Genomic DNA, 16,439 nt, shown 5'->3' with positions numbered 1-16,439 from the left:
TATAGCCAAACAACTTGTGGAGAACAAACCACTATAACCTTGGTTGGTAGATACTTGTTGTGCTGATAACAGTGTTTTTTATTTTATAAATATAATAAAAATAAGAAGAGACTTTTAAACTAAAATGATCGTAGAAAATCTGCTTTAAACAATGTTCTATCATATTCATGTAGGTAAGGTCTTCTTTCATAGATGATAAATTTTTTTGGCCCAGCATGGCTTGCTTACACTACCGATGTTATCCCCCATTTAATCACCTATCACTAGGTGTGAGGTTTTATTATAAGAGATCTCAGAAATATTATCTTGTTGTTTATCTGATACAGGACTATATTCTCTAACACGCACTCTCATGAGTTGTCCCACACTGGGTCATACGGGAAACCAATTGCAACATTAGGAACTGGTCAATTCATTATATCGGAGTTAACACAACTTCTTGAGAACCCAATCATGCACTAGAGCTAACACAACTTTTTGAAAGCCCAACCATTCAATAGCCTAATTTGAAGCCAGCACAACTTTTGAAAAGCCCAACTTAAAGAAATAAATTTAAGCCTAATAAACTATAAGACGTATTGAAAGAATAACATGCTCTAAAATTACGATAAATATTTGGGGCATTTAGATTGGATGCCTCATTTTACTATTTCTATTAAACATCTGTGTGTTTTAGAATTTTAATCAAACTACCTCCTAAAAATGTGGCGCCGCCTAGATTATAGGAAGCCCATTTCTCTTTAAAAAGAAAATTACATAAGATGCCATTGCATTTAAATGGACCAAGAATCCTTCATGAATCATAATTGATATTTTTTAAGGAAATTTTTTTGAAATGTTATATGAACTTGTTCGCATTTTTCAATTTTTTATATAAACTAAAATTTTAAGCAATTTGTTGTACCAACTTTTTGAAATCATTAATTTGTCATCTATCCCTAACTCCGTTAAATTTCTCATCCAATATAAGTCATGTGCCTCGCACATGACTTGTGTTTAGGGTTATTACGGTCATTCTAATACCTTACTTCCCTTTTATTTAGTTGTATTCGACAAAAAACTATAGGGGTTTCTCAGGCAATGGAATAATATTTTCTATATGATAGCAATTAAATGGTCATGCAATGCACTCTCTTATGGTTATTCCAAATATGTAATGACAAACAAGTGGGAGTTTGCATTTTAGCATGTCACAAAGACATATTTCATACTAGTTCTATAAATGAGAAATAGGTTGACGTTTTGTGCCATAAATGGAGTTGTAGATACATATGCACTAAAGAAAAGTAAAAAAAAAAGTGAAAAGATGTTAAAATGACCTAAATAACCCTGCGTACAAGTCATGTGTGAGGCACCATGACTTATATTGGATGGAAAACTTAACGGAGTTGGGATGAGATGACAAATTGCTTAAAATTTTAGTTTATATGAGAAATTGAAAAGTATGTACAAGTTCATATGACATTTCAAAAAATAAAATTCTTGTTTCTTAATTTTTGGAAGTTAATAATTTGTCACAAATTTTTTTTCCAAACGTCGTGCTTGGTTATGTATATACATGTTAATGGCTGCCGCATATTGTTCATACAATTTTCTCCCCTTTATTTTTTAAATTTTATTCTCACATCTTACCATATAAATCTAATGTACAAATGTCAACAAAATTCAGAAAATGTACCCATACGTACATGTAAAACAAACGTACCCAATTTATTTTAGCAATGAACGTATTGAAATTTATAAGTTGATTTAAATAAACATACCACAAATGTACTACAAACGTACGTAAGCTAATGGTACATTTGAATCCAAACGCACCAATATAAATAAATTGTACCAAAAATGTATCACAAACCTACCTTAACTTATTGGTACATTTGAATTCAAACGTACCAATATAACTCTCTCTAAATTGAGATGTAAAAAATATGAAATGTTAAAAAAACATACAGATTAAAAGTAAAAAAAACAAAAGACGACTATGCTTAAAGTCAACCATATTAATTATTAATAAAGAGATAATTAAACTTGAAAGTTCCCTAAAATTATGGAAGTTTAATTCGGACAATATGTCTCCAGAAGGCCAAATTGGGAGATCAAAAGATAGCATTTTGAGTGTAAAATATTTAAAAAAATGATATTTAGTTTATATAAATAAATAGATGTTGATGTGTAGATTAGTTAAAGCGCTTTAATCAAATTCTTAAAATGAATAACTGTTTAGTCTATAAAATATAAAAGATAAGTGAGGAAATCTAATTATTAGACCGAACATTGTACATCACCAATATCACGGATATTGCTCTTAACGAAACCACTTATTACTAGATGTGGGATTTTATTTAAGGTCTTATGATATTATTTTGTTATATCTTCAATGTAGGACTTTGTTCTCCTTGGACACATAAGTTCATAGATTACAAGCACCTAGAAAGGCCATTGGTTGCACATACTTATGAGGATCATAAATTACATGTATTTACACTACGGGTTACACACAAATGCTAAAGGATGAAATTCATGTGATTCGTTACGAAAAATGAATGTCTTAATAGATTTGTATTTGTCTAATTTTTTGCAAAAATAATCTATGAATTATGTATTAAAATATATACGGTTCAGAACACTGGAATAAAGTTTCGAAATGTTAACTACAAAAAAGTATTAAAATATGTGTCAAAAATCTATATATACACACATATATCATAATGCAATTTCAGACTTGCAAGGTATTCTAATGCATTTCCATTCATACGATATAGCACCCGAAACATGTGCATCATGTTTTATCCCTACCTCCGAAACGAACAAAGAACAAACGTAAAAAATCAAACGAAACAAAAGGGTGTACTGTTTCATTGGCGGGTAAATCACCCCGATCTAAGCACCATGTAAGAAAAACCATGTACCTCGACACTGTAGTTACAAACCTTGGTAAAGCTTTGTACGAAACACCTATCTGCATCAAATTGACAGATATCAGCTACTCGTGTAATTTATGGCAGTTATGTCAGGCACAAGCAGGAACTAAAGCGGTATGCCGACATCTTTTTATCGTTTGTTTTGATCATCTGCAGAGATCCTAGTGTTTACCTCTGAACAAAGCTGGAGCTGGTGTACAATGACCAACAGCAGAGACGAGCAAGCGAGCCAAATAATCAAACTAAAAGAAGCATGAGGTTAGTCGTTAGCAGCGTGATGAATTCTTCTATATACGCCATCCAAGCAAGTTTCTATCATCTGCTTTGTTGCAGAGCTGTGGAGGCGGCAGCTGCCTCTGCTATTAAGGAGACAGGTTGACGGGCCTGTAGACAAGCACCTATCTCAAAGGGGTGCAACTCAGAGCCATCAAAAACAAGATTAACACCAGGAAGGACTACTTCTCTGCTGTCAGCTTCTTCTTGCTCAACTTTTGTAGTGCTCACCGGAGGAGCTCCTTCAACTGACCTTGTGGCAGCCTCGTAAACAGAAGCTAGAGCATATGATCTAAGTACCAGTAAATACAAAGGAGTCAGGGCAAATTCTCTAATACCATCACACGCGAGAAGCTAGAACATATGATCTGAATACCAGATATACGAGGGAGTTAGAGAAAACAAGCTGAATACCATCAAATACGAAGAAGATAGAAAATATCATCCGAATACTGTTAATTTACAAGGGTTCATTCATTATTCCTCATCCATGACTCATAGAAAACTTCTCCAAAGTAGAAACTGATTTACCAAGACACCTTAGAATACTGACACTCTTATCCATTTGTGTCCGACGCTCATTTCAATATTCCTAATACATGAATTATAGGGATTAGTGGGAAGTATTAAGATACTGTAAGTGGGAAATATCATTGTGTCCACAGAAAAGCACAAACGTAAAAATGCGGTGTATGGTGAAAGTTACGATGATCATATAGCAAACAGTGAATACTATAAGAAGAAAATGTGGTTGTAATACTAAACATATAGATGTTAGGGAAAGGAATAAGATGCAAATATAGAAGAGAACATTTTGAGACAAACCTTAAAATGCTTCCATCAAAGCTCAAGACTTCAGTTTGGGAACGATGCCGGTTAGCAAGTTTTAGTCTCTGTTGCTCACTCGAGGCTCCTGAAATGGGAGAGGATGGGTCGACAAATGGATTCCACCTTCCACTAGCATAATTCATGAGATGTCGTGAGAAGTCCTTCGATTGCTCTTTTTGGTAAAGAAGTTTAGCAGCAGAACCTGTTGCTTGGTACTCTGCACAAACATCACGCAACCTTTTCCTTAGGCTTTGCATTGCATCATGATGCTCAGTGAGTAAATCTTTTTCAAGTAATTGCGACGAGACCACTCTTTTACATATGTTATTACACAATTTTGGACTAAACAATGGCATTCCAAATTCGACGCTCAACGGTACCCATTCATACTTCTCATCATCAGGTGCAAAGTATTCTGAATCTCTTTCTTTAAAAAGTTTCAATAAGCGAATATAGCCAACCGTCCACAACTCTATCTTGTTTCCCATATCACCTAAGAGAGATTTCAGTTTTGACCTTTCCTTCTCACTCAGTTCCAATTCCTCCCCTACGCAACCAACTGAACCGTCATAGTTCTTTAAGGGTAATGGAATATCCATGGTGATGATTCTTCCAGATTCGTCGAGGTCATATCTACTGAGGGGCTGCACAAGTACAGCAGAATATTTCAGAAGTGAATTTAAACAATGTAAAAGTACATTTCCATTTACTAGACTTCCTTCGAACTTGCCCCCCAACCCTCCAATTGTAGAACCATCCCAAGACCACAAAAGGGCTTTCTCACAACCGGCCAGCGGGGCAGGAAGCAATCGTAAACATTGTCCTTTCATCAGAATAACAGATAGGGGTCCACATGCCACATTTGAGTACAATACTAGTTTCATCCAAGGTGTCATGCATGAATACGAGGGAGGCCCAAAATTAATAGGACCTGCTGGTCCAGGAAGTACCGACGAAGGTGGAAGAGGAATAATAGATACAACAATATCATAGTCACGATGAAACAACCGATCTAAAGTTTCTGGTGCAAGAGACGCCAAGCTTTCACAGCGAAGGATATCCACTTGGAATTTCTTTTTCTTCTTTAACATTTCTCTTTCAACGTCTAACCCTTCAGCTTGCATCGATTTCTCATTATTCTGGAGATTCAAGTCTGGTTTAGGGACTTCAGTTAAGCTGGTGATATCTTCTGATGGTGTACCAATTAATGTTCCATCACTTCCTCTATCACTAACAGGTTCAGCCAAAACAGAACCTTCCTCAGGTATCCCTGATTTCACAGAAATATTATCCTCGACCCCAACTTCATGTATTGCTAAGTGTTCTGATTTGTTAGTCAAGGTGACATCAGCTATGAGTGTGGCCTCGTCATTGTTTGATGTCATCATATCCATGTTCTTGCAAACTTCTTCTGTTTTCACATCAGTTGCAACTCCTCCTGATTGAAGGCATTCCAAAACACAACGGAGGCTAAATGCATGATTTGCAAATTCCTGTAGTTCTCCTTCAAATTTTGTTCCCTCTAGCGTACTCAGATCCTTACAGAGATCGGTAATACTACCATGACCCAACTTTCCTGCTTCATACAATGTCACAGCATGCGATTTCAAGCCTAAAAGAAAATATGTGAAATCAAAATGCATATAATACCCAAGTATAAGATTCATGATTGGGAGAACGTATAAAAGCATGAAATGTAGATAATAAAAAGCACAAACACAACTTTTTGTACATAAATAAATAAAAATTTAATCTACAAGCCTTTACGCCATGCTTGATATTCTTCATGTAATTAATGCAAATTTAAATGTATAGGTCTATTTTTTGTAGTGTAATATTCATTGTCTTTGAACCTCTCTACATCATATGAACAATATCTTAGGTGTTATTGATTATGTCTTTTAGAGTCCTAAGCATATTAATTTTTGTCCAACAATTCATGTACTACTTTGTAAGCTTTGAAGTAAACAGAGAAAGAACTTAAAGCTCTTGTCAGTTTGAACTCGCATGCGAATGGTGAGTTGACTAGGCATGAGCCCAAGACACCATTGGCTCTGATGCCACTGTTTTTCCATTCTCTCTCGGAGTGAATCCAAAAAAATGAAAACTACTTGTGTGATGCCAAGGCTCAAATTGAGTCCAGATATCTCCTCTTCCTTTCCCTTACTCTCCATCCTGCATGAAACTTATACTACATGGAAAAACTAGGATCTATTTGATGCATAGCAGGTCCTCAATTTCCTTCGATCCATCAGGTCCACAATTTCCTTTGCTGCACATCATCAGCAACTCATGTAAAGTCACCTACAAATTCCATCTGCTTAACTCCTTTTTATAGATTGCTAGTTGGAAAGTGGAACAGATGCTTATAGCTCCAAGATGGGACAAGCCTTTAGCTATGAAATCCATTCACAATGTGCTTAAGTATTATTAAGGGGAAAGGGACACAAATTATTCCTTTACCCTGATTATGGTACCCGCACTTTATATCCATACCACATAATACTTTTGTCAACTGGAATGTTAAAATTCAATTTCTATCTCGCTTTTTACATGATTTGAAAATCATGCTCAAGACGAACTCGTGACACTATTAAGTCATGCCATTAAGTTGAAACTTAATCTGTTATCCTACTCATGAAAAATGGGGGACAAGTAATACATATAATGATGTTACAACTAACGCAAAATTAAAGTCAGTTACCATCCGACATTCCATGCAAGATGGCATGGATTGTTTGGCATAATGATAAAATATTAGGGTGTGTAAAGTATTATGCTTAAGTCAACTTCCAGATTGCAAAGAATTGAGGGTGACTGTTTAAACGTTCAAGCAGAAATATGGACATTGTTTAAAGACTTTGACGAAGTTGAATGAGGAAAACTAATAATTGAGTTCAAGAAAGTCTGTCTTTCTCCCATGTGCAAGCCAGATTCTGGGACGGAGTCTATGTCACTTGCCAACTCAAGCAGAGTCCACCAAAATGAGAATAACCTTCACTATTTTGCTTGAGAAACAGACATGTGAAAGGTTTTGTGAAAGACTCATCCCTATAGTACTTAATTCGATAAATTTAGGACATAAAAAAAATGAGTTCATGCAAACTGTAGTGCCACTTTGAGAAAAAACCAGCACATAATACAAAAATTGTACGACACACTAAAGGTGCTAAGAGCTCGTAATGAACTGGTACAGCAGCTGTAAAGAATATGCCGGTGCCTCTTCTAGACACTTTAACTGATCTATCTTAACGTAAGGTTTCAAGCACAATTGCTTAATAGACAACCCTCATTATCTATTTCAACCACATGACCAGTATGTCAGCAAAACTGAGATTGCAGATAAGTTGATGATATTCAATATAATAAACTAATTCGATCTTGAGAAGAAGAAACAAACCCGGTGAGACAGACCCCATCATAAGGTAGGATGTTATGTTAGCATCAACAACAAATGCAACACGACCATGCAAAGAGTTTCCTGTCCCTGAGACATCTCCTTGTAGACTAGCTTCACCATTGGCAAACATATTTGCTGAGCTTGTACTACGACAAGAAGTATCTTCTTCACGGAGACTGTTTCTAGGAGATCCATGTAAACTTGTATCTCGAAGCACAGATGCTGGATCTAATACTTTTACCGCCCATCCCAATCGACATGCAAAGGATGCAGCAGCCTGCAGCTGTGCAAGGTCAGCCTGTAATGTTGTTGCCAGTTCAGCAACAGTTGCATTCTCGCTTGAAACGACAAAAACTGCATATAGTAACCTGAACAACAGAGCGTAGAGTATTATGATCCTGGTTCCACTGCCAGTCAACAGAATTCAAATGACAAATTGACAATTATGGCATTTTTGTAATAAACAACTGCCTTACTCCTCTATAGGATCTTCATAAGATTGCTCCTTGTTTGAAACAAATCCTTCGAGCCTGGAAACTGAACCAGAACATTTATTAATATTTCATCACAATATTCCACCACCATATAGAATTTTGACTCCTTAGCGCAATACATTAGAAGTTCAGTTTCATTCTTAGTGGGGTTGGTGGGAGCTTGGCATGGATGTCCAATCACGGTTTTATTTAGAATAAATGAAGTAAGAGAGAAGGCACCCTAGCTTTTGGCTCAGATGGTAAGGAGTGGGGTGGAAGTACGGTTGGTCAAAAGTTTGGGCTTCACCAAATACTTCAAAAGTTAAAAAAGGAAGTACAGGATTATATGTTGAAACTTCATACTGGCTAACTATTAATATATAGACTGTATAGGACTAGAAAAATGAAGAATACAAATGCCAACACCAAATTTTAAAAGAAGAAAGTTGATCAATGAGTCAATGACCATAAACCATCTGTGTTGGTTTTGGAAGGTAAAACCAAGTAAATATTCGGGCGTCTAATCCAATGAGGCGGTAAACAAAGATAAAATCAGAAAGGCTAGACTCTGCATGCCAATTGTTCATCCATACAAGTTACCTTTAAAACGGTCATCAGGATATACAGGGACATCAAAGTATACTAATCCTCGTTGGTGAAGACCTTTAACAATATCAGAATTGAATAAAATATATAAATTTGCTTCCTCTTTACAGATTTTATCTATTGTTGCCATTTCCTCCTCCGAGAGTTTCTACAAATACAGAAAATTACTGTAAGGTCATCCAAAAAGCACATACCTGATGATATTTGTCATTTCGCAAATTTCCCAAAACACCTAAGAAATTCAGTAGGCTAACACTGTTCAGAGTTCAAAGTGATTTCAGTCTCAGTTCTCACCTTAAATTCCTCCAGCGTGAAATTCACAAGACAAATTCCCCACCACGGTTCAATTGTAAAATCCACAGGTTGTGTAGGTAAAAGTTCTTTTGCAATTGACTTGTTCAGCTTCCACATGATTTTCTAGATAGCTCAAAATAAAGTAAACAACAGGTCAGACAATGCCACACACGCAGCATCGAAACAACCCCAACTCATGAAGTTCCATTTTGTTATAGTAACTCTATATAATGCCTAAAGATGACCTTGAAGCACTCTTTAAGATAAAAATATGCATTCCCATCATAAAATTACATAGAAGAATCCAAATAGTATGTCTAGCATTAATAGGAATTAAATTATAAGGCAAATGACAGTGGATCCACAGCTCATTATGCATGACCAAAATCAATTTAATATTGTGATGCAGAGTACAGACCTTCATCTGAGAACTCTGAAAATTCATCTAATTTGGATGTAGAAATTGCAAGCAATGAACAGGAAGGAGATGCCAGAATTTTTTTTTCCCTAGGATGTCTTGAAGTAGAGAATGCTGGACGGAAAATTTAGTTTCTAAGACCAGGAGTAGTTGCTCTAAACTACACCAAAGAATTCATAAATTGTGATACTTTCATACATGTCTGGGTGCCATGCAATGTTGGTATCCGATCCAGATACCAGGTATGCATGCACCATAATGCGGACCATAAAGAAAATGAGCAGATTGATTATTACCTTAGATCTGCACTTGTTCATTATATCAATAAATTCATTTCTCCCTATCCCTGTAAGGCGCAAGGCATCTGCTGCACTAAAATTGGGGATGCTGTCATAAGGTTGTTCTGCAAAAAATGTGATATGCATGAGAATAAGCATAAGCTGATAAGTATCTCGGTGAATAAACATTTCACAAAACACTCTTAGCACACACGTGTTCAACTTGATCAAGCTGTATCAGCACCAAATTCTCTTTTATATTCGTCTTTTCTTTTTGCAATGCAATGTAATGAGAGGCATATTCTCAGTTAAATTTTGTATATCTAACGAGAAAATACTGCAATGTTTTGTTGCGTCTTTTACTCACAAACTAAGCAGTCGCCTGTAAGACAAATTAGCTCTTTCAACTTATTGTTTTTTCTAGATCTCTAGTGCATTCAATCCTTTCCAAAAAAACAAAAACATCCGTAATCTAATCCCCGTGAAGTATGGATACTCCAAAAATTTTAGATCTGGCATGTCAGATACGCTACCCCACCAGATATTTCCTGGATATATCCGACACTTCAAATCCCAGTTGCTAAAGTAACACTATCCCTTTCGCATACCTTTATAAATACATATACAGAGACTTTTAAACTAATAACCTCATCACCCATTTAAGTCGCATCTTGTAGCCAAATTCACGCCCTTACAAAAAGTTTCTTGCATAGAAGTTAAAAAACATCATTAGCATAATGTACCTATGACTTGTGTTAAGTTTGAATCTCAGGTCTCCAATAATTTAAATTGATACTGCATAAGCAGGATGCAAAATCTTTGAAATCCAAATTAGACAACAATTTATGGTTCCAACACATTTTATACGCATCATTGCTCCGGCAGACGAGGTCCACAAACCATACCTTCAATCAGAAAATTATTCTAACGGTTAAAAGTGTTGCAAAAATGAAAAATGGCTAAGACACCTACTTTCTAGGAGAAACTGTCATACAAATCACAGTAAAATAGAAGGAAAATTGAGCATACTAAGAAAGGATTTGGTAAAGAAGCTAATACCATACCATTTCTCATAACTTCAAAAATCATATCGCAGTAATATCTGAATGGGGAGACCCTCATTACGCGGCAAACATATTCCGCAAGGTGATAGGGAAATAGCTGCAAGTAATAAAACAAACATGTTAACCGCAGAAATCTATGATTCAAGCATTAGATGACATAATACTGCATGTAAATAAAAAAGAAAAAAAATTATATTGCTTTGATGGCTAAATTTATTTCATATGAAAATGACAGGATGAAGCTACTTAGCAATTTCATCCTACTTGTTCAACAAGAACAATCTTACCAATTCACTGTACTATACCCCAAAAGTATAGTTCAAGCATATCAAATGCAAACGATGACACAAACAGTTTTTACCCAATAACAATGCAAAATTAAAATCGAAACTTCAAAACTTAAATTTTCTCCAGTTGGACTCCAAAACGCTGAAGTTGTAAATGGCGTGGTTCTTTCATTATCTGGAAGAAATAGGTTTTCGTAGCATGTAAACGATTAATGCAATGCAGTTCAGACTAATTCAACGAATGGACTTCCACCCAAATTCAAAAGTAAGAAACGCACTGCTAAATTCCTTCGTAAGTACCGCATCATGTCTTCATAATATTCACTTTCTTTGCACACTTGCCGAGCAAAGCAAGTGTTCCATGGAAGTCTTTTCTTGACGCAATGCTCAATTACCCTGCACACAGTTAGCAAACTTAAGCCAATACCAAAAAACCAAGTAGGAAACCACACTACTAACTGCAAAAGCATTAGCTACTGTAACCTTCTGTGCCATTCTTCTTTGGAAGACAATGTCACTTGAAGGCGTTTCGGGAGACTCTCCCACGGGCACTCTTCTTTGATTGCTTTCAGTAACAACTGTTCCTCGATCGTCGCCGGAGCACGCTGCATTTCCACTCGGTTTCCTAATACATTGAAAATCAATCACTCCCATATCAAACAATTCAAATCATAAACCCAAAAATAATGAAAAAAAACAAACAAATAAATAAAAGATCCGTAAAAAAATCAAATTAAAGTGCTTTTTTTACAAACTTCTCGATTGAAATCAACAATAGCGACAGAAAACGATCGCATTTCTCTGAGAACGTTGGATTAGTAAATGGCAGTGATGGATTAGTGGATTGAGAGAGTGAATGAAGTGAAAGAGGAAGATTAGAGGTACCTGATGAAGATTTGAGTGCGGGGGGAGCACCAAATTAAATTTGAGTGCTGCGTTCAGCTGCCAAGATCTGAGAGGAAACGCCAATGTCCAACTTTCTGAAATTTCGTACGTCTGACAGGGGTGACCTGTTTTCGCTACTGTGACCGTTACGCACGTTGGTTTCCCGGGCTGTGAACAAGTGACCCGTATGTCATCTTGCCCCCTAAAATTTGGGTCGGTACTGGGTCGGGTCGATATGGGGCGTCGGTTTTTTAGCAGAACGATAACATTAACGAGTTAAATAATTATGTGTCATTTATAAGTTGTCTCAAAATAAATGAAAGCTTGTGAGTTCCAAAAATTAAATGTTTTATGCCACTTCAATTACTTCTTTCTTTATTGAAAAGGCGATAGGATTAAAGAGAATATCTAAAGACTAAAGCCCTTACATCAACATCCCGTGCCAAAAGAGCATACTGTACAAAATGGCAGAGACCACAACACCCAAGAAGCTCAACGGCAAGGTGGCCATCGTCACCGGCGCCGCTTCCGGCATCGGTTCAGTCACAGCGCGCCACTTCGCCGAACACGGCGCGCTTGCTGTCGTCATCGCAGACGTGCAAGACGACAAGGGGCGAGAACTCGCCTCGTCCATCGGTACCAACCGCTGCACCTACATCCACTGCGACGTCACCGACGAGGAACAAGTTAGGTCCCTCGTCGACTCCACCGTCCATCTGTACGGACGCCTCGACATCATGTTCAGCAACGCGGGGATCGTCAGTGGGTCCCATCAGACCGTGCTGGACCTTGACCTGAAACTATACGATAGGGTCATGGCGGTGAACTCGCGGGGGATGGCGGCGTGTGTCAAGCACGCGGCGAGAGTGATGGTACTGCTTATTTTTGTGTTGTTTAGCATAATTTCGGAGTGTTGATAATATAAACCTAATAAATTTCATGTATTACTAACAGATCGAGGGGCAGGTGAGGGGGAGTATTGTGTGCACGGCTAGTTTGACGGCGGAGAGTGGGACAGAGTTTGCGACGGACTACACAATGTCGAAGCACGCAGTGCTGGGGCTGGTGAGGTCCGCAAGTAAGCAGCTGGCGGCGCGTGGAGTGCGCGTGAATTGTGTGTCACCTGGGTCGGTTCTGACACCGCTTCTGTGTGATATGTTGAAGGTTGGGATGGAGGATCTGGGGAAGATGATAGCGCCAATGTATGCTAGGAGCGGTAATGGAATGCTGACGGAGAAGCACGTGGCGGATGCGGTGGTGTTTTTGGCTTCTGAGGAGGCTGAGTTTGTGACCGGACATAATTTGGTTGTTGACGGTGGCGTCAATCCCCTATGAAATATATTTCTTTCAACAACAAAATAAAGATAAAAGAAAAAGGTAGAATTTTGCATAAATTTGGTTGTTGATGGTGGTACTTGTTGATGGTTTGTACCTGTTTCTTTTGTAAATTCCGAATGAGGATCCTCTTTGAATCGTATTTATTTATAGTAAATTACGTGATTAAAAATTATTTTAGATATTTTTATTTAAAATTAAATATAAGTAATATTAGATAAAAATTAATCGTATAATATATGATAAATATATACAATTTGAAAATTTTCGGTATAGTTACAAAGATATCCTCGTTACCTCGTAAAATTTGGAGCCACTGAATTATGAACACGTGAAGTACGATATATTGGCTACCACAATAAAATATTCGGGTAGATTTAATATTGTTACCCCTCATTATTGGTGGGGGCCTTATGCCATGCCAGCTAATTGCAACAAGTATAATACTTATGAGTGCATTTGTATTATCATACTATCTCAGACTGAATTAGTTTTGCAAATTAAACTGAATAAGTTTAAAACAGATTATGAACTGGTTTGGTATTATTGTGTTTTGAAAAAAAAACTATTTCTGCTGTGCTATGAGAATAAGCTCATTTTTGCTATTTCATATTTTCATTTTTTTATCCAAAACTGTGAAAATAAGTTGTTTTGAAGTATTTACCAAACATCTTTTTTAGCTCACCTTTTTATACTAATTTTTTATAAAAGCATCTCAGTACCAAATTTTATTGTTGTAGAATAGATTAAACTAAGCCGATAGTAAATATAATAAAAAATTTCTTCTTTTCTTTTGCTTTTGCTTTTCATTTTCTAGAACTCTCTATCTGTTTCCTTATTTTTGTTTTTTTTTTCTAGAACCCTCTACCACCCCCAACCCTTTTCTCCCGTTCTTCTTTTTCCATTTTTCTTTTTCTTCTTCTTCTTATTTCTAGAACTCTATTCCCTTCCCCTCTATATCTCTATTTGTCTTCCCCCAAATTAGTTAAAGTGCACAGGTTGATCATCACAAAATGGAGACATGCCTCCCTTTCAATTCTCGATTCCTAATTTTTTTCCCCAAATTTCCAATTCTCACCAAAAACCTCAATGACTCCTCCCATTTCCGTTAGCTGCCATGGCAAGTTTTCCCGTCCGACAATCTATCTCTTTCCTTTGTTTTCCCGTCTAAATCCATTCGGTCAAATCTCTCTCTCCCAATTCTGTCGGCGGCTATGGCGAGTTTTCCCATCTAGGTGGTTCTGATTATAAGATTTTAGGAGGTTTGGGTCGTAATCGGATTCTGGGTGAGTGATGCAAGATTGCGGTGGTGGGTCAAGGGGTCTAGAAAGACAAGCGGCAGTGACATAGTCCTAGCTAATACCAAGCTTTTGGTTGGGGTTAACTACTGACACTTAGCAAAGCCTCGAGTCAAGGCGAGTCTGACTTAGCGTCATTTAAGTTAATCTCTTGCTACACCAAACGTAGGACTACAAGGACTATTAGGCCATCTCCGATGGCTGGCCAGATGGCTCGTTTTAGCCTTCTGGCCCTCCAAGATTCTCCAAGATATTAATATTTTAATGAACAGTACAGGATCATATTTGCCTCCGTCTCCAACTGAGGGCAAAAGGGCCAAAGGGATCGTTTTAGCCCTCTCACAAAAAACCGTCTCCAACCGAGGGCCAAAGAGCTAAACATAATTTATTATTTAAATTTAAAAACTACAACTTAAATTTAAAAACAACAATAACTTAAATTTAAAAACTCCAACTTATATTTAAAAACTACAACTAAAATTTAAAAATGACAAATTAAATTTAAAAACTACAACAACTTAAATTTAATATCCAAAATCATCATTATCTTCATCATCCGCCATCGTAGGAGTATAGTCTGTCACAAACAACTGTCGTCGGCTCATAATTTCTTTTTTTTTTCCTATCAAAATAGGCCTTACTCATTGGAGTGTAATTCGAAGTATTCCTTTCCATATTCTTATCATCCATCTTTTCTTGTATTTGCTTGGCCCATTCTTCATACCTACACTTCATTTCTTCCGCCTCAAGGGCATTTTGCTCCACCAATAATCGCAATGAGGCCGCCACTCCATGTTGAGCGGCGTAATCAGCATTTGCCTTGCCCTTTTCCCTCAACCTTCGGGCCTTGTTTCGTCCCATAGCCCTAGGTAAAGAACTTTCGGACGGAGTTGGATTTTCTACCCTTATTTGTTGAATGGTAGGAGATCCATCTTCATTAATATCTACAGATGGGGATGCAGCTCCCAAAGGATCCACTCTATGTTGAGGTGGTTCTTCAAATAACACTCACCCTTTACAAATTTCTCAACAACCGTGAAACTGAAAGGGTTTTGAGTTGCCCTCCATATACAATTCCTCCACTTGGCATACCTAGAAAATATAATTACAAAAATTTTAGGAAATTAATTCATGAAATTAAATGTAATATAATTAAACATTTAAAATAAACTGTGAAAACACTAACTTCGTCATAGTAATTGGCGCCGCTTTTGACACACCCCGACCCAGAGGATCAAGGCGTGTTGGCCGTCACGTGAGCGTGACGTAACCAAAAGTGCGACACGGAAACAAGATATAACAGAAAATGAAGGAATTCAAACCAATCTCTAGTAGAACCACCTACTAGAATAAAAGGATGAGTTATAAGGTAAACACATAAATTCAGAGCATAGGTTTAAGTGCAGTCAAGTAGGACCAAAATAAAATACATCACCCGCAGGTGAGTCCTACATGCAGAACGTTTGTCAGAATGCCGAAAAAGACCTCGAGAGCCACCAACCGCTAACTAGAACCTGGAGGGGCGCAAAACAAAGATGAGTGGGTCAGTAAAATCAAAGATTTTCCAAAACATTTCATTTAAAACATTTCTAACCCCTCACCGTAAAACTTGTATACTTTCCCAGAAAAATAGTATATAAACATATATATACACATATCATCAAAACTCAGCTTATATCCATCAACATAACATCTCAGAAATAATATGCCACGCCATACCAAATATAGTCAGAAATGCATCAATATCAATCAGGTGAAATAATAAATCAACCGGAGACCCTACAATGGTCCTGTACGGCTGATTATAAAGCTCAACATCCCACTCAGCCGGAGTCACCACCGTGACCTATACGGCCATGTCGGAGTCACCAACTGTGACCTGTACGGCACTACACTGCACATCACTCGGAACTACGTATAGTAGTCTGTACGATGAAAGGTGTATAAATACGCTCTAGTGCTTCTCTCATCAATCATCAGCGCGCATAACTAAGGTCACCCACTAGTCGGAATCACATCTAGTGATCTATATGACTAGCATGTCGGAACCCTCACATGGTCTGTACGACATCCACCTAC

The 16,439-nt window shown here is 37.2% G+C and overlaps 2 protein-coding genes across 7 annotated transcripts; one reads left to right on the top strand and one right to left on the bottom strand.

Annotated features, from left to right (window-relative positions):
- Nucleotides 1–2,612: 2,612 nt before the first annotated feature.
- Nucleotides 2,613–12,080, bottom strand: LOC126603570 (uncharacterized). Of its 6 annotated transcripts, XR_007616289.1 has the most exons (12): nt 11,728–12,080; nt 11,326–11,467; nt 11,121–11,238; nt 10,556–10,652; nt 9,510–9,616; nt 8,796–8,918; nt 8,496–8,649; nt 7,899–7,959; nt 7,423–7,790; nt 4,020–5,634; nt 3,094–3,486; nt 2,613–2,959 (listed from the first exon to the last, which is right to left on the bottom strand). XR_007616289.1 is itself a non-coding variant. In XM_050270477.1 (11 exons), exons 2-11 carry the CDS (start codon nt 11,451–11,453, stop codon nt 3,237–3,239), a joined length of 3,021 nt encoding a protein of 1,006 aa, XP_050126434.1. In that variant the 5' UTR covers nt 11,454–11,467; nt 11,728–12,080; the 3' UTR covers nt 2,613–3,236. The 6 variants fall into 6 exon arrangements, 5 of the variants coding, with proteins under 5 accessions (XP_050126434.1, XP_050126435.1, XP_050126436.1 ...); XM_050270477.1 differs by having other exon boundaries at nt 2,613–3,486; XM_050270478.1 differs by having other exon boundaries at nt 2,613–3,486; nt 4,020–5,598.
- A 111-nt stretch (nt 12,081–12,191) lies between these two features.
- LOC126603573 ((+)-cis,trans-nepetalactol synthase NEPS1-like) lies at nt 12,192–13,121 on the top strand. The gene is made up of 2 exons (XM_050270484.1): nt 12,192–12,599; nt 12,682–13,121. The coding sequence occupies exons 1-2, from the start codon at nt 12,192–12,194 to the stop codon at nt 13,060–13,062; spliced, it is 789 nt and encodes a 262-aa protein (XP_050126441.1). The 3' UTR covers nt 13,063–13,121.
- The last annotated feature ends 3,318 nt before the right edge of the window (nt 13,122–16,439 follow it).

Source organism: Malus sylvestris, chromosome 15 (genome assembly GCF_916048215.2).
Source record: "Malus sylvestris chromosome 15, drMalSylv7.2, whole genome shotgun sequence".
NCBI lineage: Eukaryota > Viridiplantae > Streptophyta > Magnoliopsida > Rosales > Rosaceae > Malus > Malus sylvestris.
The sequence above is the reverse complement of the archived record's forward strand: the minus strand, read 5'-3'. Positions and strand labels throughout refer to the sequence as shown.